This window comes from Osmia bicornis, chromosome 7 (genome assembly GCF_907164935.1).
Source record: "Osmia bicornis bicornis chromosome 7, iOsmBic2.1, whole genome shotgun sequence".
Lineage (NCBI taxonomy): Eukaryota > Metazoa > Arthropoda > Insecta > Hymenoptera > Megachilidae > Osmia > Osmia bicornis.
The window spans coordinates 7,927,488-7,953,068 of NC_060222.1; the positions used below are offsets into that span (position 1 = coordinate 7,927,488).

General features: G+C 35.0%; 1 protein-coding gene across 1 annotated transcript in view; it reads right to left on the minus strand.

Annotated features, from left to right (window-relative positions):
- The window catches only part of LOC114879613 (neurotrimin-like), a 538,060-nt gene extending 521,593 nt beyond the window's left edge, over nt 1-16,467 (minus strand). Inside the window, exons 1-2 of the mRNA XM_046286422.1 lie at nt 16,392-16,467; nt 14,681-14,752 (exon numbers count right to left, since the gene is read on the minus strand). Coding sequence (XP_046142378.1) covers nt 14,681-14,752; nt 16,392-16,464 — 145 coding nt within the window. The 5' untranslated portion in view covers nt 16,465-16,467. The remainder of the gene's footprint in view (nt 1-14,680; nt 14,753-16,391) is intronic.
- Between the last annotated feature and the right edge of the window lie 9,114 nt (nt 16,468-25,581).

Genomic DNA, 25,581 nt, shown 5'->3' on the forward strand with positions numbered 1-25,581 from the left:
CACGCTGCTCGCGATTGTACGTCGAAGAGTGTCGCAATCTGCACCTCTCGGAGAAGACCAGAGCGGGCCTCGTCCGAAATTGTTTACATTGTGTTGTTGTGCGCCTAACGAATTAGACGGCGGTGTCGATGCGTAAGGAGGCGGGATTCGCTTATCGGTGGTACAGCAGGGACATGTGCGTTCCTCTCTCTGTTTAAATCTTTCTCTTTCTAATTCGCGAATATTCCCTTACTCTTCCTGTCATACTAAAGATTTCGTTATTCATTAAAATATAATAAATTTCACAAAATTGTTTTGATCTTAACGTTATGGGAAGGAAACATGCTTTTCAAAATTATTACAGATTACGGAATTTGAACGAATGCTAAATAAAAATTTAAATTCGCTACTTGGACTGACCGGCGTGGTGGAAATACAATATTACAGTGTTTAGTGAATTAGTAGAAAATTCGGATTATTATAATGTATGTATAAGGAATTTCGATCATCTTCGTGGAACCGATAAGGAACGTTCTAGAGTGGTCAGGATTATCGGACCACACGAATGATGTTTCGGGTTTACATCCGGCGATATTCAGTACCAAGGACAACACGTGATTTTGAGTCGTGGGACCACGCTGATTTCGAGGAAGGAATCTGTTACGCTAACAATCGGAATTATGTCTGGAAAAGATAGACTATCTCGAAATATCAAAGATTGTTTTGCGTTCAATCAGGGGAGGTCCAGAATGTAAAACAAACTATCGATGTTCATGGTTTCCGTTCGCACCACCAACCAAGGTCAAGGGTACGACGGATCAAGATGATGGGAGCAGGACCATCAAAAAGGACAGAAGGGGGGGGGGGGGGAGGGACAAACATGGCTTTCGCCTAGACAACAAATCCCAAAATGAACGGGACCACTTTCGAGAAGGCGGACAGGGGGGAACAAACATAGCTTTCGCCTCGGAAAGGACAGCTGACAGGATCCCAGTTAACACTGAGGACAATTCGATGATGGTAACATAAGGGAGAACACAAGGTGAATGTGTAAAAATTTCTGTTCGGAACGTAATACGGGAGTCCTGGAGGTTGGGGCACACCCTCTCTTCTGCCTCCCGACCTCATTGCAAAAAAAAAAAAAATGAAGAACAATGAAAGTGTTAAACAAATGACTATCAAATGTATGTTTAATTTTACTATTAGAGGATATTTCGAATTTATAAAGTGTATTTATTGCTTATGTATTTGTAATTTTAGAATAATTATATCTTTATTCAATAATCAATTGAGTAAATAGAATAATCTTACTAGTTCAGGGCTAATCTTTAACTACTATGGCTTGTACAAGTAGCATTGTTTTATCAATTTTATTTTTACGTGTTTATTAAAGTGTTTCTCACATTAGAAGATAACAAAGTTTTTTATATTACCTATACCGTTATCTATCCTTGAATAGAGAAATGACAGATTTCGCTTTGACGGTGTCAAAGACCTTACTATGATATTTAAGAGTTAAACAAGTAATATGGATATTAACTAAAATTCTTTTAAACTAAAAAATATTTCTTCTTATATAAAATTTAAATTAAGGTATGCAATAATATAAAAATTTATAACTTGTTGCATTAAATTTAATAATTATTCGTGTTATTGTTATTATTGTTAATAGACGATACGAGCATTTTAATAACGAAATACAAAATATTCTCTGAGAACACACAGCGCGTATGATATCGTGGAAAATGACGACAAAGGGAGAGAAACAAATAATATGAAGGTAGCACACGGTTCGTCAGTTATAATGAAATATGCACCCCTCTGCGTCGATCACGGATGACCGCCGTCTAATAACTCGAAATACGCGATAAATCAAACACCAGTCACCCTTCTATGTAATCAACGAATCAAAACGTTGACAGTCCACTCGTTAGAATCGATGGTGCAATTAATTTAAATGCTTCGTCCTTAGCTTTCAGCCGCGTCATTCGAAGGATTGGAAAGGCATGATGCGTCGTACATCAATGTCAGTCTCTGAATTAAACGTCTCATTACGCAGCAGGCAAGACTTTCTAACTGACCAATGATTGATATCACAACCTAAGTGTCTTTATAATATAGATTGCAACTGTTATAAAATGGAATTAAGTAAATATTTGACTCTTAACGAAATAAAATTTTGTGATTTTGGTTATGATTCATGGTTTAAGAAAAGAAAAAAGAAAGAAGAAAAAAAAGAAAACACGAGAAGGAAATATTTAAAGAAAAGTTTGCACCTTTTGTGTAAAAAATTATTATAATAATATTTTGTTCAATATACAGGAACAAAACTCTCCCATACAAAAGACAGAGAAATATCAGTAACAATAAATGTGATAAAGGAAAAGTATAGAAGAATATAAAACGAAAAAATATGTGACCTAAACGTTGAACTCTTGAACGGCGGACCATGGAGTGAGCCCTAATTTTAATTTAATTTTGTACTTCATATTACTTTCTTTCTCTAAATTTTACACTGCTCTTTTAAAAATTCTTCCAATATATGCAACCCTTTCGTTTAAAAATTATACATTTAACTTTACCTTGATATCTTTTCCCCTTTATGTAACTGTCTCAATTGGCCGAAACTGCGTTGTTCAAGGGTTATAGGCATGAAAAGAGCTATTGAAAAAAGTAACAATATTACAAAATATTAAAAAGCGATATTCTGTATATTTATACAGATTCTTGTGTTAATTTCGAATTTTATAAATTGTGATAATAACTTATATAAAGATAAAAGGTTAAATAATCTAACTCGATATACCATCATTCTGAGAATTAAATTTACGTTTGCTTCGCTTTATTTTTCTTAGAACTAAACAAACATTAAAGAAAAATCAGTTTTATTTAATTTGGTAACCTTGGTCCGTTATTATTACAGTTGATGTAGACTTTTCTTAATTAATTATATAGAGTAAACAATGATAATAGTAAAATAGATACATAAAATGATGTTCCAATGATTCATTAGTTTTAATTCTTGTATAATTAATTAGGGGCCAAGATGGTTATTAGTGATCAGTGCTACTTGTATACCTATTTCTAATAAATAAAGGAAAATAATTTGTCTTTGAAAAAAAAAATGTGCATAAGAATTAAAGTGAACGGAAGTATGAAATGTATAAAAGAATGAATAAGATAACGTTATAAAGGTCAACTGCAGTTTCTCAAAACAGTTGGAACACACCGTTAAGTGAACTAACCCTTCTACCGTCTGAAATAAATTCAAATTAACTAATCCAATAGAAAAGTTATTCTATTTTAACCTTTTGAAAACGAATTTTTAATGCTGTGTAACGTGGTGACACCCGTGCCCCCCCCCCCCCCCCCCCCCCCATTACAATCGCTGCGCTTCCCCCACTCACACGCCCACCTAATGATAACCCGTAACCCTTCCCTCACCTTACCCCTTTCTCCCTCCCCACCGGTGTCGGACCGATGGAGGCGACGGACTGACCCACAACGAGGACCACCCTCAACAGAAGCTTCGAGGCCGGCGACAGACCCACCCCTCCAGCAAACACGGAGCAACGAGGGACTCCCAAGAAATTCCGACGAAGCGACCCAAAGGAGTACAAAACGTCCACGGAGCCATCTGTCGCCGAACCCGAAGACCTCAGCCCACCCGTCACCGCAGGAAATCCGTCAGCCCCATCGACCCCGATCACCGGTATATCGAAGATCGATAAATCGATCAGTCCCGTGCCGGAAGAGGCCTCTTCCAAACCCCATCCCCTCCCCTAAATATCCCACGACGGTCTCATCGTCGCAGCGGCGACGACGAGCCGTCATTGAGCCCTAGGCTATCATTGTAGAAAGCGTCACGGAGTTATTGAAAAGCGATACAGGAGTAGAAAGCGATTATACCATAGAGTTTGCGAAAGTGAGTTTGTGTGTGGAGTGCCCCGTTGGTAAGCCTCTTATTATACTGTGTGAGATTGGCAACGGCCACCCCTTCTGTTTCGCCCCCCCCCGTGTCCTCTTGTAAAGCTACGCGTAACGTAGAGACCCCCGCGAGAACCCATCCCGACCCTGTACCTTCCCGTCCCCCACTATTTCCTCCTCGCGCACTCCCCCGCGAAACTGTACGGACGAAAGTGCCCGAGACCCCTCCGTTGTGAACGCCCAACACCCCATTTCCCTTTTCTTGATTTCGATTGCCACAGTGTGGCTGGCGCCCAACATATTTGTATTTCGCGACACCCCGCCCCCCCTTTATAGAGTGAATCCCCAGGTCACAGCTGATATTACTCATAACTTTTATAATTTTTCACAATCTGTAGAAGTGTATAATCGGAAATCTGACTAGGTTTCTCTACAATTCAAAAATTCCATAATTTTTAATCTTTAAATTCCAAAATTTCAAAACTCAAAAATTCCAAAATGTGAAAATTTGAAAAATTAAAAAATTAAATATCTGAAAATTTGAAAATGGGGAAATTAGGAAATTAAAAAATTAAAAAACTAATATTTTAAAAATCTAAGATCCCAAAGCTTCAAGATCCTAAAATTCCTTAATACTTAATACAAAAATAATTTAGAGTTGAAAAAAGGATTGTAGTATTTATATCATCAATCTTGAGAAAACAATTAATCTTTAAGAAATCAGTGTAGGCACACGTATATACCAGGAGGTTTCAAAGGATCAAAAAGTGGTACGTAACTTTTGATCGTCACTGTATTTATTGATGTTTCTACTCACCTGAAAGAATATTTCTATAACAACGGAAAACACAAACAGAAATAGTAGATAGTAGTTAGAAAAAATAACTATAAATTTTATATAAGAAGCAGAATAAATAAATTTAAATTAGTAATGGAAAATCTGTCAATTAAATGATATGACATGCATTTATCTAGATTATCTAACAGAAGTCAAGTCCCTTTACTTTAGTCAAGAATCACACAGATCATCAAAATCATTAATCTCATTTATCGCCATTCACCCATATAATCACAAAAATTTAAAATCCTGCAGTGAAAGTTAAGCTTTAAACAAAAAGAAATTCCACGTTCTATATTTTTAGATACTTTGCCGTTCAATGAATTAATATTCTTTCAAGTGCATTAGACAAATTTGTAACTAATTTAGATAATAAAGTTCATGCAATTAGTGAGAAAACGGAATAGTAGATTCATGGGGACGTCGGCCGTGCGACGAGTGATAATTCGGTGCTAAGTCATTAGCCTGGCCGCTCATTATACCGCAAGGTGTGCATAATGGCGACGGCATATCTCAGTGGCTTCTAATGCGCCCGCATCTTCCTCTTTCCCGTTCGTCCGATTATCCTTTCAATTTTATGCTTATGCATTTCTATCTTGGCTCCGTTCCGAACCGCAATAATCTTTTCTCTAATTTACTAAAAAATATGTATATGCAACTCGATTTAGCCTAGAAGCGAACGTGTTTCCTTAAAGCCAGGAGATTTTTTATCCGACTTCGGAAAGGAGGAGGATACTCAATTCGATGTGTATATATTTTTTTAAATTCTTTTTTAATGTATATTTACCGATTACGCCGAGACGGATAGACCAATCGAAACGAAACTTTTTGCATCTTGTAGAGTATGTCTTCCGATTGGTCCCATTAAAAAAACATTTTGCATTTTTTCATTCATAACGACTTTTATCGCAATAAACGTACTGTTTCATGTACGTTCAGTGTATGTCTACCGATTACGCCGAGACGGATAGACCAATCGAAACGAAACTTTTTGCATCTTGTAGAGTATGTCTTCCGATTGGTCCCATTAAAAAAACATTTTGCATTTTTTCATTCATAACGACTTTTATCGCAATAAACGTAACACTTCATTTATATCTTTCGGCGGTTACTCTGCAGGGAATGTATCGATTGCGATTAAACCTTCCACATTTAGTACGAGATATATCCGCGATGATCCCACTTACAAACATTTATGGTATTTGTTGTTAATAATTATTGTTATAGCAAAAAATCTATTCCTTGATATTGCTTTTAAAAATATTGTTACACTATACATCCATTTTTGGAGTGTATTATACCGAAAAGGTATTTTATCAATACTATTATTTTTTGCACAGTACTATTTACAGCAATCTTGTAAACAAATGTGGCAGCAATGATTGTTGAGTACTTTGTTTTGGGTGAGGAATGAAACTTAATTTTATATTTACCCAGTTTTCCTTTATTCAATTTATTCTTTTATCCTTTTTGAAAACTTATGTTTAACTTTCATTAGATTGTCGCATATCAAATAACGGATTTCAAAACAGACAGTTTGATATGATACAAGTAATAACACACATGAAATATAAATGTAAAGCTTGAAGCCTGATGAAATTGACTGTCTGAATGTTTCATCAACATTCCCAATAGAAATTGATTAGTTCTTTATTGGAATAAATAATGAATCAACCAATTTACAGCTTGTTGTATTGTCCATTAGAGAATATTCAATTTCATATCGCTTGTGTGTCGAAATACTGAAGAAATTATCGATTTATTTTCACTATGAGAAATCTACAGTTTCTGAAATATATTTGAGTGCTCTGTAAAAAGTTTTGATGACCTAAACATTATTGTTTCTTCATAGTATAAATAATGCTTATTATCATTTTAGGATATGGGCTACTTTTAATTTAAAATGAACAATATTAAGTTATCAGTTCGTTGGTTTAGTCTTGATTACAATAGAAAATTAGCAGACTTCTAAATATTAAGAATATTGATGAAACATTTATGTATTAACAAATTTCGAATTTTAACCCTTTATCTGTCGAGCACTGCAGGCATAAATGCTCTGTATGGACGAAATAAAAATTAGATCAGTTACGCATACTTTTCCTTTTTTATTTCATTTCATTTCATATTTATTTTTTATTATTCCGCTGTGATTTGATAATATTTGGTGTATAATTAATAATAAACACTAATAACTTTTATTTGATTATGTATATGATATGAGGTACTTGGAACCAAAGGGATGCAAGTGATATTTCTTAAAATGTTTAAGTTAAGAACAGGAATGATTAATGGAATGGTTAAACATAATGTTGCAAATAATTTATGTCATCCATTGTTATATAAAAGTATTATTTAAAGGCTAGACAGATTGACTGCTATGCAAATAATTGAAATAACTTCGTGTCAAATGGATTGTTCCGACTACATATTCGGAGTTACAATAAAATGAGGAAGGACATAAGGTGGAATTGGCGACACCGGCAAATAAATAAAACAAATGATATATAGTATAAGACGAAAAATAACTTTAATAACTCAAAACCCTAACTGACTCTACTCTACGGGTACCGGCTGTAAAAAAACCCCAGTCGAAAGTGGGGAAAAAGCCTGGTCCCAGCAAACAAATTCTATTAAAAGAATATATACATAAAATGATACAAACAAAATATAATAGTATAAGATGTGAAATAAAACTAGAGATTAAAGCTAACATGCACTTGTATAATCATTCAAGCTGTTATATAATCGCACAATCGAGAGCTCTCTTACCAATCGTATCGGATGGGACCTCGCCGACGTCGCAACAAATCGTCGTGGTCCTTACCAAAAATCACAAACCCTGATCACAGGAGGCGTCCCGGCAAAGAGGACAAAGTGGCCGTAAAAACGCACCACTAACTGCACGGCTAGCCAGGTGGGCAGAATCAACCGATCGCCGAACTGTGCGCACAGTTAGCCGTCTGAACCACCCACAAGATCGCCCGGCCGCACGGCAGATAAAATGACAGCACCTAGTGCTTCAACAATAGGACACACGCCCGACAGCCACAGCGCCTGTCAACGAACACCACCAGTCCAAGATCCAAAACACAATTCACTCTTTTACAAGATTCGGGAAACTCAAAAAAATTCTGGGAAAAGCACCCGCACAAATTGACCGATCACGGTTCAATGCACGGGCCCGGTCCCGGGCCATACCCCGCCGCCACCGCCGACACGCCGCCTGCGCCTGCGCAGTGTCGCGTGACGTCGTCCAACCGCACACCCTCGCGCAGCGCCAAATTTAAAACCAACCGCTCGAGCAAGCATGCAATCGTGCGACGCGAACACGGATGCAGGTAATTTGTTGTCTCCTACGCTGCAATATAAGCACTAATTTACCATTAGTAACAAGACATTTTTAATATGTGTGTATTGTCGGACTTTGTTTCTGGCATGTGGAATGTTGTCGTTTGCCTTTCGTCTCAAGGACGAGACCAATCGTCAAGCAGTTGGAATTCAGTATAGTTTTAATGACCCTAAATTAATATTGGTATTCATAATAAAAGCATTTTCTAACACTCACGTATCTTTAAAATATGGTGTTTCATTTTTTTTACCATTTTTCCCACAAAGTACTTATTGTGAAAAATCTACTTAGTGCCAAATGGCTGCAAGTGCAATATCATTATTTTCTATTATATTGAATAACTTATAAACTATAAAAGATGAAACTCGTTAGAAGTTTGTGTATATGCTCCTTACTATCATATACGCCAAGTATTAAATATAACTCAATTTTTATAGAGACATTACGTGAATTTTTTTTAACACATTCGAATTTCTAACTCGATTTCCACAATATCAGAAAAATGTCTCTTGTATTTGTTTGGATTCAAGTGTTATGGATAGTTTTGCATTCAATACTTATGGATAGTTTTTCCTGCAATTTATTGATTTTATTCAGAAAAGTGTGAGTATCATTAAGTTTTAATTAATTATAATGGGCTCCTTTGAACAAATAAAAAAATTGAATTTCTTTAGTAATAATTCTATTATATCATATACTATAATGGCTTCTAAAAAATAAATGTTATGATTATAAAAATATCAATTTTTTAATTATTTTCATCAACTTTCCAGGAGGGAAGGGAACGGCCTTTTAAAGTTTGCACAAGTACTTTTTATATGCACGGAGCGTCCCTGGTAATAAATTTTGCTACTGTCAATCTTCTACTGTCGTGAGCGACGGACATTTCGAGATGGAGTACATATTAGTTACTTCTGGGGCTGCTAAGAGTGTTATCCTACCTTTGACGACCTCAGATAGTAAACACAACTCATATAAACAGACTGAGTGTAAATATTGTTAATTTATTACTGCAGTGAAGTTTTAAACGACCTACACTTGTGGACAAAAATTAAGAAACAGAATAGTTTTGCTGTGAAATTACATACTAAACATACCGAATAGGGAACTCTTTGTATCCGCCTCAACGTTGATACATATTAACCTTCGAACGGTAGACCACGGAAAAGGCTCCAATTTTAATGTAATTTTGTATTTCATATTATTTTCTGTTTTTAAATTTTATACTGTTACTTAAAAATTATTCTTTCAATCCTTGTATACGTTTTGTAAGTTTGGGTTTAAAATTTTTTTTTTTTTAAGTTTGGTAAATTTTAATTTCATACATTTTTAACCTTGTAACTGGGAATGATGATTTAACTCGTCGTGTAACGTTTGACACAATACGTTTTTGGTAAGTTAGCGCCCCAGTTAAAAAGTTAACAAGAAATGTCAGAAATGAAAGTTATGAAAAAGTACTCTAGTACAGGACACCTCCCAAAATAATCGACAATTTATGAAAAAAAATTAAGTTTAACTTTAAACATTTATTTACTCAAGGAACTTGTTATTAGTATTTCTTGAAAATGTTCATAGACAATATTCTTTTAATGATCCAGATTGTAAATAAAAAAAGTTTATATTTTAATTAGAAGAAACAATCTTTTTAGTTAATTTTATGTGCAAAAGTCGCAAATATATTCAGTTTTCTCAGCTTCTGAATAAAAACCTTTTAACAGCCTTTTTCCACCCCATCTTCTTCGTTCGTACTGCTTTTATCGCTCTTTCCATCGATTCATAGTACTCTAATCTTTTCTTTTGCTTCTGCCATTGTCTACCATTGTTTGTGGTGTAAAAATTAACGGAAATAATGTGTCTGTGTCAAAATATTCGGTGAAAAGTAAGGGTCTAATTTCAAACCGTAATTGAAATGGAAATGAAGGTATCAGTCATTACGGCCTAATGTCAATTAAACGATAATGAGTCCACTTATCCCTCATCTATAGCACTTTGTGGAAAGAAAAAGAAAGAAGTCCAACTTAAGAGGCAGAATCTGACTTGGCCATTCCTCCATATTTTAGCTGAAGATTTGTTCTTGAGGAAGTATGCAAATAATTTAATATTATGTTCTTTACAGCGATTTTATAAGCTAAATATTCATAATGAAAAGAAATATATTTGGTGAGTAGAAATCGGAACGTGATTAGAAATAAGGGCATTCACCTTACTTACAATTAGTAAATAAAATTTATATGTATGTTGCAAATACTGGAGTTGTTATTTGTTTTATCGTAGGATCTGAATGATGCTAAACATCAATAACAAACAATTAGAGGATTGAAGAATGTTTAGAAAATAAAATGATAGTTTAGGGTTATCCAAATGGAATGTGACATCTTCAAATTGAAATGAAATACGAATCATTTGAAAATTGTCAGGTTTCTTTATTTAAACATAAAGTCTATTTCATAACATTCATTAAACAGGTGTCTAAAAGAAGGGTATATGTTACAAATGTTACTTCATATGATATAATTTATGACTTCTGAAGAAGACAAAGAATTTTATTCAGTTTAATGTTCTTGATGCGTTCATTAAAATAAAACTCATTTTTATGTTGTAAAAAATTGATACATGCCTACTCTTTTAGACAAAATAAGCACGTAATTAGAGCTTGGCAAATAGAGCTCGTATAGAAGAATTTGTTATTACTGAAATAAATGTATATGAGAAGGGGTTCGATTTTCATTTTTCCTAAGGCCCAAAAAAATTTAGACGCGACCCTGCATGCCGCGTCTAACTGTTAGAAATAATGATTTTTATACGCAATTTTGAATTTCGAGTTAATAAATTTCTTTTATTTATTTTTTAAATTGGACGAAAGACGTATGTTACACTACTACTTACTTATGTAATTACCTACTACAGTGAGAAATTAATCGTTGTCACGTTTTCCTAGATCCTCTTCTGGACACCCATTCAATTATGAAACACAATACCGTTTAAGTGACACCTTCGCTTTAATCGTTCTAGCGAAGGAAAAATTCAATGCACGCTTAATTTCACAAAAAGAGGACATCAATTGGCCACTAAGATCCTGCAATTTTACACCGTTTAACTTTTTTCTATGGAATTTTTTTAAAGTAAAATCTACGCCAATAATTCAGATATGATTGACGAGCCACTAATAAAACTGAATAGAAATTCCCCAGGAATGTAAAAATGTAGTTGAAGCTTAATAATATTGCGTTACACAATAAACCATTGAACAGCGAAGTCTGGGTTAATTGTGACCTAAATTTACAAGATATATACAAGGATATTAATGTAAAGTCAAATGAATAACTTAAAAACGAAAGAGTTTCATATATTGTAAAAGTAATTTTTAGAGGAACGATGTAAAATTTAGAAAATGAAAACAATATAGAATACACAATTACATTATTATTATGGTTCCTCCTATGGTCCGTCGTCCGAGAGTTAATGTCGTAAAATAGATCTCATTTAAAAAAAAGAAAACTGACAAATTTCAAACAGTGCGGACTTTATTTCAATTTGAAGATGTAACAGCCAATTTGGATAATTCTATAATGAATTTAAAGCTATCAGAGGCAGATTTAAGTAATCTGTACAAATCCCAAAAGCACAACAGGTGCATTGCGTTATATCAGTGGATAGTACATCAGTTCGATTTAAAATTTTTTCCACTTCGGTTGACAGCTTTATATGCAATATCAAAAAACCTAAATAATAATAATCTGTAACTTATAAAGAAATTCATATTTTATATTAAAAATTATACTATTTATATTGTGTAGATACAGAAAAATATTATTAGATTCACAAATTAATTCAGTGCCTTTAGTATTACGTCATGTTAATTACTATTTTAAATTTATATATCTTCCCACGCTTCTGTATATTTGTAAAGTAGCACGAGATGCAATAACAATAAAAATTACTTTATTCATTGAAGTTGCCATGTCTGTTTAAAAAAAAAGTTAAGTAACTGGAAACTCATAATACCTCATAATTAACCAAAAATGAATAAATAATATTAACAATAAAGAAAATTAATAATTATTTAAACCTGTTCCCGACTTACGAGCCACCCTGTAGAAAGGAGATCAATTCTTGATGAAACAGTGTCAATGTTCCGCAGATCGATCCGACTAATTACGACTTTTGAATTTGCTATTTAAATCGTAACAAGCGCATGCATCCTCGCCTCGATAGACGTAGAAATAATTGTTTCGGTGCGAATAGACGAGGGATCTCCCGCACGATCTACGAAGTGTCCCGTCAGACGACTAAAGAACCTATTTCCACTCGACTGGTCGAGAAAGAGAGAGTAATTATTATCACGCAAAAGGATAAGGAGAGTTCGTTGGACTAACTTCCGCCGTGATAATTTATACTTGCCATGATTCGCGCGGCGAGGGGGCTGAGAAAAGGGGCGCAGAATAGAAGGATAAGGAAAGAAAGAGCGCGGCTCGCACAATGCTGACTTTGCACGTTTCCATTTGAATGTACCTTTACCACGAATCTAAGTTCGTCTTTCCCCATAGAGACATCTAATGAACAGAAATTCATTTTACCTGTCATCTTTTATACCTTCAAAGTCATTAACATATTCTTCAAAAGGTATCAAAACAAGTTCAATCATATAATGCAACAAAATCTCGGAGATGCATCTACTTGCATACAGAACAGTATCGCAGAAACAATGACTTTATATTTGCCGACTAGATAGAAGTATGTGAATATCAGCTTCGAATCGGGTTCGATAACGCTCGAATCGAGTCACATGAGACTCTGAATGTTTATCTAGAACAAAAATTTGTTCGGGTACCCGTAATGAACCCGGAACTCAAACTCCCTGCGAGACCCGAAACGCAATCCAGGAGCCGACACTATACAGGGTGATCCTCTCGCAGCCGGATACTCATGCGAGAGGCATGATTTTTCAGACTTATAAATTTTTCAGTTTAAAAGTCTTTTTATGTTATCGTGTATAATCAGATGTAATTGAATTTCGGGTCTCGAATCAAGTTCGAGTTTCGAAATTATAGGTACCGGAACAAATTTATGTATTCAATAAACTTTCAAGATTTCGCCCTAACCAAATTTTCGGATACTTCTATACCCCTAATACTGATGATCAAAATATTCTTCATTGATCGCTAAAAAATCATCTTATTTGTAAGTTTGCAAGTGTTCAATGGGTAATGAAAAATGCTGCTCAAAAAGTGGAGCAGAATTTCTTTGCATTATAGAAATTTCATTGGTTCTATAATTAGGATATTTAGGTTATCGGTGAAATTTTTTCGAGGAAAAATGGTTAATATTTACACGTGTAGAAAGGTATTAAGTTTCGTAATTCATAATCGAGAAGGAAGTTATTCCTGTTTAAAAATAGTACATTACTAGGTCAATAGTACATTAATATTCAGTACCATAGAAGTCAGACAATTAACTAAAAATATCATACCTTCTTTCATTTCTAATATCTGATCACTTCTCTAACAATAAGTGAAAGTTGATAATATTCTGATTATCGTGAGTAAGAATAATTTATTTCCTTTCATTGAACTACCTTCCATCTTGATGAAATATCACGATTGAAAATGGGAAGGGAAAGATTGTTTCGAGAACAGTGGAATCGTTTTCGATCGATAGAAAACTAAATTTACAACACGATTCCGCAACGTCGTGCGCGAATCCGTACCGACGCGCATTTTATGCAACTATATATGAAGCACTAAAACGGGGGTAGCGATTAAAGAGATTCAGCGTGTCGATAAGATTTCGATCACCTCTCTAGAGTGCTATCACGCGTGTCACGGGTAACCATTCTTTTTCTAAGAAATAATAAAACGGTTACGTATTAGATAAGCGACGTTTCCAAATAACCTACGATTATTTGCTGCGACTATACTAATTTCTTTAATGCAACACCTTCAGAACAATAAGAGCGAGAAATATAGATATACAGTTGGTGAAAAGTTTTCATATGCTTAGAACTTGGGTGATTTTGAAGCAAAGGTATAATTTATTATTGGAATAGGTAAAAATAATTTATGCTAGTTTGTTAGTAATTAAATTAACTCTGAATAACGAAACCAGGGTCAATCGTGAGCCAAACTAGCAAAATATATACAAGGATATTAACTTAAAATTAAATGTATGATTGTTAAACGAAAGAGTTTCACATATTATTAGAATAATTTTTAAAGAAAGTGTAAAATTTAGAAAATGGAAATAGATTGTTCTGATTTAATTTAAATTATTTCTCATTATTCCAATGATAAATCTGCTTCTAAATAATACCATATGAGTGGTACTTATTTATTGTTTTTTTAATTAAAATTATGCAACTCTAAATAAGATATAATGAACTATAAGAACATTTTTTTATCATGTTATACACGTGAAAATACATGCAATATTATACATTAATGTTACCCTGTATTTATGTTTATCATTGAAGTATTAAATGAACATGTTAACGAATACAACATTCATAGTGACATACAAAATACGTATTTGTCTTACAGAATTGTGATTCTTATAAAGAGAAATAATATAATGCATGCAAACAGTACCTGTAAGTACGTGAAAGAAGTTTTTTACGTCAGTCTTCATTTCCGGAAAATTCAATTTCGAAAACACACCAACTATATACACAGTTGTTTAAAATAGTAGTATACAATATTGCAACAAAAACGGAGAATCAAGTAGTTTGTACTTGAAATTGGTTGAACGTGTTAATAATAAACAAAATCAAATTCTTTAAAACCGAATTAAAACATTTTTTATTTTTCATAATTCTTCTCAAAACCTTCTATTATGCTTTGAAAGTTAAATAATTTCCCAGGGTAAAACTATCATAATAATAGAATAAAACAAAACTGCCAGAATTAGAGAATTTACGAAGAATCATTAGAATAAGAGACAGCATGGAATTCAGCAAATGAATCAGATACGATGACTCACATACAGTGTCGCTCGAAAATCGTCATATTTAAAAAATATCTGGAATCTTATGTACGTGACTTCTATCGTCTGGTAGTAACTAGAATGATCCATGATAATGGTCGCTCACCCATGCAAGAAAAGTACGTAAAGCTTATTTAGAATAACTACAATGAAATCTAAATTCCCCGCGGACAAATTGTGATTAATGAGAAAAAAATATCCGGAAGTCTGAAACACACCTGCAGAAAGTTTTCTTGAGAGATGAGATAATACTAACACGAGATCTATAAAAAATACCAGTTGCCAGATTAGTAAATAGTAATCAAGCAACATACTAAGCATGTTGATGAGAGAAAGATTTAAACACCTTATTATCACTTTGGTATAACTTTCACTGCATTTCAATATCATATAAAAATAACAAATGACAAAATACTTGCTTTACACATCCTAATGATTTCACTATTCTTCCCGAGTTACGTTTAACCCTTGAACAGTTCAGCCTGGGCCAGTCGTGATCCAAACAAGGATATTATCCTGAAGTTAACTGTATAATTTTTAACGTTTCCGTATATTAGAAGAATAATTTTAAAAGAGCAGTGTAAAATTTAGAAAACGAAAATATTGTGAAATACAAAATTAAATTAAAATTGTGGCTTTTTTAATGGCCCGTTATCCAAGGGTTAACAAATGTAACTACACTAACAACTCCTTCAAGTGATATCATAAACAAGTAATTTATGTATCAGATGGAAGGACTACCTGATATTAAAAATGCACGTTATAAATTCCATAGCACTGGTTCCTAGTGTTCTTTCATTTTTGTTTTCTTTTTTTTCATTTAGAACAAGTATTACGATCGTAACGTTTTGGACTTGTGAATTGAATTAATAAAAGTTTGCAATCATTATAGAGTGACCATTCGCAAGAGAGATTATATTGCAGTATGAAATGAGAAAAAAATGAGACGAATATCACACTTTGCTACGTACAATTATGTTGCTGATGAAGACGTACAATTTTCGAAGCACTAAACAAAACCACCTACCAAAACTCGGGTATCAAACCAGATAGAATCAGTGGCAGAATTCTGATGTAAGCACACCACAACTTGGTTGTTTAAAAATTGATAACATCCGCACAACGACAGGAGAGTTTTGAAATCATGAACACCAAACAAAAATATATTAATAACAATTCCATTGAAAGCTGTCGAACAGCGTTTAACAATGAAAAGGAAACACCTGTATAGTGACACGTTTCAACAAAACAAAGATCTAGTCTCACTGGAAAACCGAGGGCAAAAGGTTCAGCTAATCGGATGATAACTCGATTTACCTGACAACGGATCGTTCAGCGCGGATACCCATGCCACGATGCAGAAAACCGGGATCGCGAGAATCCGGAACATAGTGTTTCGTGAACGACGCGGCTACGTCAACTGACTGGCGTAAGCCGAGCGTTCCGACGCTTTGCCGCCAACCAGACGACGCCTGCGCCCTTCAATCTGTGAATCAACCAAGAAAATATCTGTTTACAATCGTCCCAGAGACGAGCCAGGTTGAAACGCAAGCACCTCTTCCGGCTACAAGCGCAAAGTTTTTTCACTAGTCACTTTCGTCCTAATTATATTATTAAGTAATTAAGTTAAGATTTTTCACTTTATCTCTTCTTCTCTTTCACATTCTGCTCAGTCGACCTCTTAAAAGCCGATTAATTGCATCAGAGACCTATGTGACAGATTTAACGTAGATAAAAAAAGTAAATTTAAAATACTTCAGTTGAATGTTATACAGGGTCTAACCTCTAAAACTTAGAAGGACCGAGTCTCACACGTATCAATTAATTTTTATAATTTTTCTTTTATAAATATACATATTACTGGAGCCACCTTCAATTGCATTGATCTTCAGATACGTTGTCAAGGAGCTGATCCCAAGTAACTTACCGTAATGATTTTTGTCCAGCAGTCTCTTATAGTTTTTTCAGATATTTGAAGCTGAAAGTGATATCAGCAATTTGCATATTTATCGAAATTGGTTAGGTTGGTATCTTTGGGATAATTTGAAAGATTTTCGAAATTGTATGTTAGGTAGATAAATTCATGAAGTAACGTTATAAATGTACAACGCAAAGTTTAAAATTAGTTAAAGTTAAAAAGTTTACAAACGTATATAGCTTCTATTAATGTCGCAAGTACCTACTATAAGTCGAGTTAGCGGTCAATACACACAAATCAAACAACTTAAATCAAAAATTCCATCGGAATAATTAAAACAACTATACACTATAATACATCGTTGAATTCGTAATAAATAGGCGCTTTTATTGATTGAAAAAAAAGTAAAATTTTTCAAAGCGGAGGGGGAGGGGAATTCAATTTTGCAAAATGGATGATTTAAAAAAAAAAACTTGCACGCAGCCTTATAGACCTCAAGAAACGGTATAACTTTTATTTCAACTATTTTTTTATATCTTTTGTTGTTTACGATTTATAAGCACGTATATAGAAAGGGCGGTTCGGATAAAAGGGTTGATATCTCCCTTAAAGTGAAAAACGGGCACCAACGAATTATAGTTATTTTCATAAACAGGTCTAATAAATATTTATGCAAAGTTTCATTAAAATCGGAGTGTATCAGTCCCCGATGTTCCTTTGTCAGTGATTTTGAAGACCGTTTAAAAATTTATGAAACGTTGCGGAAGAAGAATCAAGAGAAGCAGATAAAAACGAGAGAAGACTCAACGAGAAGAACGGATTTCGGAAGAAAGGGCGAATATTCGAAGAAAACGACGTTTACAAGGAAACAAGAACCAACAACAGCGAAATTCGAACCACGGTGTTATAATTGCGGCAACAAAGGGCATCTTTCTAGAGACTGTAATCGAAAAGCATTGGGGAAAAAGTGTTTCGAGCGTAAGTCTTTTGGTCATACCGCCACCGAACGTAGAAACAAGGAAAAGGGTAAGTCACCTGCAATTATAGATCCCACTCCGGCTGTAAATAGTATATCGACGGCAGCAAAACATGACATGCGCAAAGACATTTTTATTAACGACGTATGCGTTAAAGCATTAGTAGATACTGGTAGTTGTGTTAGTTCGCTACGCGAAGACGTTTATAAGAAGATCGGTATTGGCAATCTTTATCCATGTACGACGAAATTATCGGGATTCGGTAAAGGAAACGAAACTCAACCCCTCGGATACGTACAAGTAATTATTAAAATAGATTCGGAAGAATTTCCAACCACGTATTACATCGTGCCAGTAGATTCAATGAAAATGGAAGGCGTAATTGGTACCGATATTATAAATCTAGCTGAATTAATAGTCGATCCGCAAAATATTACGCTGCGTAAAATTCCATTGTGTACGTTTTTGACGCAAATTCCTACCGATAGTAACCCGTTAGATTTAAGACATGTTCAAGACGACGAAATACGTGACGAATTACACGGACTAATAAGCTCGTATAAACCCGATAAGAAGAAAGATTCGGAGATAAAAATGCGAATTATTCTTAAAGAAGAAAAACTGGAAAGCCAAAAACCGCGTAGATTGCCCATACCTGAGAGAGACGCGTTACAAAAACAAATAAACGAATGGCTTGAAAACGGCATTGTTGAACCTTGTGCATCTGAATACGCGAGTCTAGTCGTAATAGTAAAGAAGAAAGACGGATCTCCTCGTGTTTGTATCGAGTATCGAAAACTAAATAAAATTACAGTAAAAGATAAATTTCCGCTTCCACTAATCGAAGAATTATTAGATCGTTTGCTTGAAGCTCGCATTTTTTGTACCATCGATTTAAAAAATGCATTTTTCCATATCACGGTCGATAAAGAGAGTAGAAAGTTTACTGCATTCGTGACGCAGTATCAGTTTACCAAGATGCCATTCGGTCTTTCTAATGCCCCGTCGCACAGTGGTCCGGATTGGAAAATCGTGTGCCTTTTTGTTGTAACTTTTAAACCGTATGTGATATTGGCATGCAACTTGAACCAGATAATGTGGAAATTCTAGGCTATGGACAGGTTAAAGAAAAATTGTATCACAATTGTTATTGTTGTTGTTATTGGTACTATTATTATTATTAAATTATTTATTAATTATTTATTAATTCTAATGCTTCTGCACCTAATACCCCAACTTTTTTACAGTATGATTTCATTCTTATACTGGATATATATGGATCAGATGTCAAAAGAAGTCGATTTAATGTATCTTCGTATGTGTATAATCTCGAACTTTCCCGCGTGTTTTTGTATCTTATGCGTTTAAAATCTTTATGACGCGTTTCCTATGCTTCCTCTGAAAGTTGCCCTATTGGCAACAATGCATCTTTATAATTTCCGCCGCGTGTATTAATAATTTATGGACTGAAGTTGGCAATATAAAGAATAAATCTTTATTTGTTTGAAAATCCTCCATTTATATTAAATGAATATCTGAATAGCAAATAAAGAAATGCTACATATATAAAATAATCATGTAATGGATTTTGAAGCGTTTCTACAGGGTGTCATGTAACGCATTTTCACGCTCCTAGATGGTGGTAGGGGGGGGTGATTCTGAACAACTTTTTCCTTTGCAAAAAAGTGGTCCGAAGCTTCCTTTTTGAATTATTAAGCAAAAACACTGACCAATCAGAGCGCGTATAACGCGCGGGCTCAGGGACGGCAGCGTCGGCTACGAAGCGGGGCTTAACGTAGGTCGCGAACGAACGGCTCGGCACCCCGTTAGCATAGCACAATAGAAAAATTAAACTAGTTAAACATTTTTTGTTGCTTTTCAAAACGAATACGGAATCTAATCTCTTGTCGCCTGTCATTATGTAAAAAAGGAAATTTTAAACATTCTAAATAACAAATAAAAATGTTTGAAATGAAATAATGAATACAAATTTTAAAACAATTTCAGTGAAACTTACCCATTCGTTCGTAAATTCCTATCTGGGTCAATCCAGGGTTATTGTGTCAGTCTTCATCACTTGACGAAGAAACACGTGTGCAGAACAGCTGATTTCACGGTCGGGCTAGTGAACTCGCCTCGTTTATTGCACTTAGGTATCGCACTCGCGCAGCCCCTTTCGGGGTCGATTTTTTCACTGAAACGACCACACAAAATCGTTTATTGTACTTAGATAGCCGCTTTCGGGGTCGACTTTTTCATTAAAACGACCGCACAAAATCACTGTTACTTTTCACGCACTTTAACCTTATGACTTGAATTATTAAAGTTAGCTGCATAATGAATAAGTAAACTTATGTTTACTGTACGCTTAATAAATTGCTGGCCCCGAAAGGGGCCGATTGTTTTAATCGATGAACCAATGTTTTCTCTACGTGTAAACAATAGGTGGCCCCGAAAGGGGCCGATTGTGTTAAGAATGCATGAAGGGTTCCACGTATCCCCCTTGATGCTCCAAACAAATCGCTGCACGTGAGGCAACTGACCGTTGCACCTTCCGCAATGTGTCCACCGAAATGTTTGCAACGGCACCTTGGATTAGTGCCATTGCCTCACCCGCCGTTTCAATGGGGTGTCGATATACCTCGCTCTAAAATAATTATTGAATAAAAATAATTATTATTAAAAATACAAAAACATAATTAAATGGATACATAACTGTAAACATACCTTCAGATACCCCCAAAGATAGAAATCCAACGGATTCATATCCGGTGATCGTGGGGGCCACGCTACAGGCCCACCGCGGCCAATCCACCTGTCCTGGAAGGCTTCATGTAGGTAGTCGCGAACATTTACGGCGAAATGTGCAGGTGCACCATCATGTTGGTAGAACATGTCCCCCACATAAATGCAGAACATGTTATAATAATCTTCGGTCGAACGCGTCATGATGTTTTCACCTAGCTTTTCACTTTGAAAATGATTTCTGTTCCAACAGTTTGACGGTATTTATACGAAGTTTATGAGATCGGTTTACCTGAATTTGACTTTTTCGCTTCATCCCCAAAGTGGGTTTTTCCGAAGGGTCAATTAGCAATCGACAAACGTGTTACAGAAACTTCGACATCGAAGGGTTTACCTGTCTGGAAAAAGTCAACGTTGCCGATTTTTCGAATGGTTGGAACAATAAACATTTCCAAAGTTTGAAACGGCGGACCAGGCAATGGCACTAATTCATGGTGCCGTCGCAAACATTACCGTAGACACATTGCGGAAGGTGCAGCAGTCAGTTGCCTCACGCGCAGCAATTTGTTTGGAGCATCAAGGGGGATACGTGGAATCCTTCATGCATTCTTAAAACAATCGGCCACTTTCGGGACCACCTATTGTTTACACGTAGAGTAAACATTGGTTCATCGATTAAAACAATTGGCCCCTTTCGGCCAGCAATTTATTAAGCGTACAGTAAACATAAATTTACTTATTCATTATGCAGCTAACTTTAATAATTCAAGTCATAAGGTTAAAGTGCGTGAAAAGTAACAGTGATTTTGTGCGGTCGTTTTAATGAAAAAGTCGACCCCGAAAGGGGCTACCTAAGTACAATAAACGATTTTGTGTGGTCGTTTCAGTGAAAAAATCGACCCCGAAAGGGGCTGCGCGAGTGCGATACCTAAGTGCAATAAACGAGGCGAGTTCACTAGCCCGACCGTGAAATCAGCTGTTCTGCACACGTGTTTCTTCGTCAAGTGATGAAGACTGACACAATAACCCTGGATTGACCCAGATAGGAATTTACGAACGAATGGGTAAGTTTCACTGAAATTGTTTTAAAATTTGTATTCATTATTTCATTTCAAACATTTTTATTTGTTATTTAGAATGTTTAAAATTTCCTTTTTTACATAATGACAGGCGACAAGAGATTAGATTCCGTATTCGTTTTGAAAAGCAACAAAAAATGTTTAACTAGTTTAATTTTTCTATTGTGCTGTGCTAACGGGGTGCCGAGCCGTTCGTTCGCGACCTACGTTAAGCCCCGCTTCGTAGCCGACGCTGCCGTCCCTGAGCCCGCGCGTTATACGCGCTCTGATTGGTCAGTGTTTTTGCTTAATAATTCAAAAAGGAAGCTTCGGACCACTTTTTTGCAAAGGAAAAAGTTGTTCAGAATCACCCCCCCTACCACCATCTAGGAGCGTGAAAATGCGTTACATGACACCCTGTATACTTACCAGACAGAAGTTTAATGGATGTAAAACAAAACGGAACTTAAATATAACTTAAACTTTAACTATATACGAACTATATACAGAAAATATAAATAAACACATAAACAATAAAAAATACAAATTATAAGAAATGAAACAAAACACAACGGAGCACAGTAACTTTTAATAATATGAAAAATATTTCGAATGATAGCTATGAATGCTTGGACGGTTCTGATGCATCTAAATGAACCAAGCTTCGAAAGAAAGTTGAAGAACTCTTATCTAAACCATAGCATAAACATCCTAAGTGTCATAATTTAAACAGTTCTATCGAAGAAGGCGGATATTCAGCTTCTTTCTTCGCGGAGTTCCATCAGTCGATACTATGACGCGTCAAACATTGATGGCTTTAAACAATTATAATTTGAACAGGGGGACGAGGGAATTCTTGCAGGATTATTTAGAGAAAGGTGTGCTGAAAATATTCCAGTTTGTTGGAAGGCAGTAGTCTTTGGCACTTGAAAGATATCCCTTGTCAAAAAAAAAAATTTGAAGAATTTGTTGCACTTCATTCAGCATTACTTTTCTAGTACATTCTATACGGTAATTAATAATGTAATAAGTGATTTCTTATCGCAAAAGAATGCTCTTTATTGAAAAAAAAGAATGAAACAAAAATATTTAACAAGAACGTCAGTACTTCTAAAAGAAAACATGCAAATTTTTGGGTGAAAAACACTATTTTTAAAAAGTCCGACTTTAAGTCATCATTTCTATTATAAAATTGCATTAAATTTTAGAAATACTTTCATTTTCAAAACTGATGGACATTTAGAAAATTAAATACATTTCATAAATACTGATATTCGAACATTGATTTTTTGAGAAAATGGCACACGATTTCCCAATCCGGACCACTGTCCGTCGGTGTTTCAAAGATTTATAAATGACGCATATAGAGAGTTAGTTATTCGGGGTATTGCCCTAATATATATAGACGATATAATAGTTCCAGCGACGGACGAAAAGGAATGTTTGACGCGATTGAAGTTAGTTCTACAGATTGCCAGCGAATACGGTTTAGATTTAAACTTAAAGAAATGTAAGTGGATGCACAGACGTATCGAATTTTTGGGTCACCATATCGAAGATGGGAAAGTCTATCTGTCCGAAGAAAAAGTAAAAGCCGTTATTAATTTCCCAGAACCGAAGAACATGAAAGACGTACAAAGCTTTTTAGGCTTGTCAGGTTACTTTCGCAAATTTATATTTAATTATTCTATTATTGCAAAGCCCCTTAGTGATATGTTGCGAAAGGAAAAATCTTTTGAATTTGGTAATCCACAAAGAGTAGCGTTTAACGAATTGAAAAGAATTCTATGTCAAAGTCCGGTGTTGAAAATTTATGACCCAAATTGCGAGACTGAATTACATACCGACGCATGTAAAGACGGATTTGGAGCCGTGTTAATGCAACATTCTCCTGATAACGAGAAATTACATCCTGTATACTATATGAGCCGTAAAACTAAACCCGAAGAAAAAAGCTATAGTAGTTATGAACTCGAAGCCCTTGCTATTGTTAGAGCATTTGAAAAATTTCGAACGTATTTGTTGGGAATAAATTTCAAAATTGTGACGGATTGTGCGGTATTTCAAAAAACAATGGATAAAAGAGATTTAATCCCGCGCATAGCCTTTTCTTAGAAGATTTCAATTACACAATAGAACACAGATCAGGAACAAGAATGAAGCATGTAGACGCGTTGAGTAGGAATGCAATAACGACAATAAGGAAAATACCAGTTATTCCTAAGATCAAGAAATTGCAAGAAGAAGATTCGGAAATTAAATTACTTTTTGGAATTTTGAAAGACAGACCTTACAAAGATTATTCTATTCGAGACGGTTTACTTTACAAATTTATTGACGGCCGAGAATTATTAGTAATACCGCAAGCTCTACAAGACGAAATTATTCAAGATGCTCACTAAAAAGGACACTTTGCTGTTGTGCGTATCGAAAATATAATCTCTCAAGACTATTTCATTCCGAATCTTAGACAAAAAATAGAGCGATGTATCAGCAATTGTATTCCGTGCATTCTGGCAAATAGAAAATTAGGAAAACAAGAAGGATTCTTACTAAATCCTCTTACTAAAACAGATATTCCATTGCATACATACCACATCGATCACTTGGGGCCTCTAGAATCCACTCATAAAAACTACAATCATATTTTCGCCATTATCGATAGCTTCACAAAATTTATTTGGCTATATCCAACAAAATCGACGACAACGCGCGAGGTTATAAATAAATTAGACGTACAGAAAAGTGTATTCGGAAACCCTATACAAATAGTATCAGACAGAGGAACCGCCTTTATCTCTCAAGAATTCGAAGACTATTGTCAAAATGAAAATATAAATCACGTGTTGATAACAACCGGCCTTCCGAAAGCAAACGGCCAAGTAGAAAGATTAAATAGAACCATTATTGCTACACTTTCAAAATTATCTATAGAGGACCCGACTAAATGGTACAAATATGTTGACAAATTACAAAGAATATTGAACTCGGCGTTTCAGCGAAGCATCGGAATGACCTCGTTTGAGCTGCTATTCGGCGTAAAGATGCGTAACAAAGACGATTTATAATTAAAAGAGGTGATCGAAAAAGAACTCATGACGCAATTTGAAGATAAAATAATTTTTAACAAAAAACAAATCCGACTTCGAAATGCACTAAAAAGTATCAAATAATTTCTATTTCATTTATACCAATATTCCATAACTATTAATAATATCTACTTAATCGTTAAATAGGATACCAAATACATTTCAAAGTTTTCGGAGGCGGCGCAAAATTAAAAATACCCAAACAAACGATGCTGCCAATAACGATTTGATTCCGGTATGGCAAACTTGGTAATTAATAAGTCGTAAGAGAAAAATTATAGGTACGGCTGAAAACATTTGTAATTGTAACGATTGTATGAGAAATTGGCAGCACTCCTGATGTATTTATACTGCAGTTCACGAGAGACCATACTTAACTCGCGCCGCTCACCAGGTCTAGAGAGATTTAATAACGTGTGTTATTCCCCTCTACAGCTTGCTTCTTATTATACTTTGCGATCATATAAATGGTGGGCAGAAATATATGACGTACGATAACTGATAACCGGTGATGATATTGTAAAGTTTCACGATACAATGAAATTCCTATTATTTGTCGCAAAAAAAAAATGATGTGAACGCAAAGGAAGAAGCAAGCTGTAAAGGGGAATCACACGCACTATTAAAAATCTCCCTAGACCTCAGTAGGTCACTAGCTGCGCGAGTTAAGTGCGGTCACTCGTGAACTGCAGTATAGTTAATTCGCAATGGGTTTGTTGA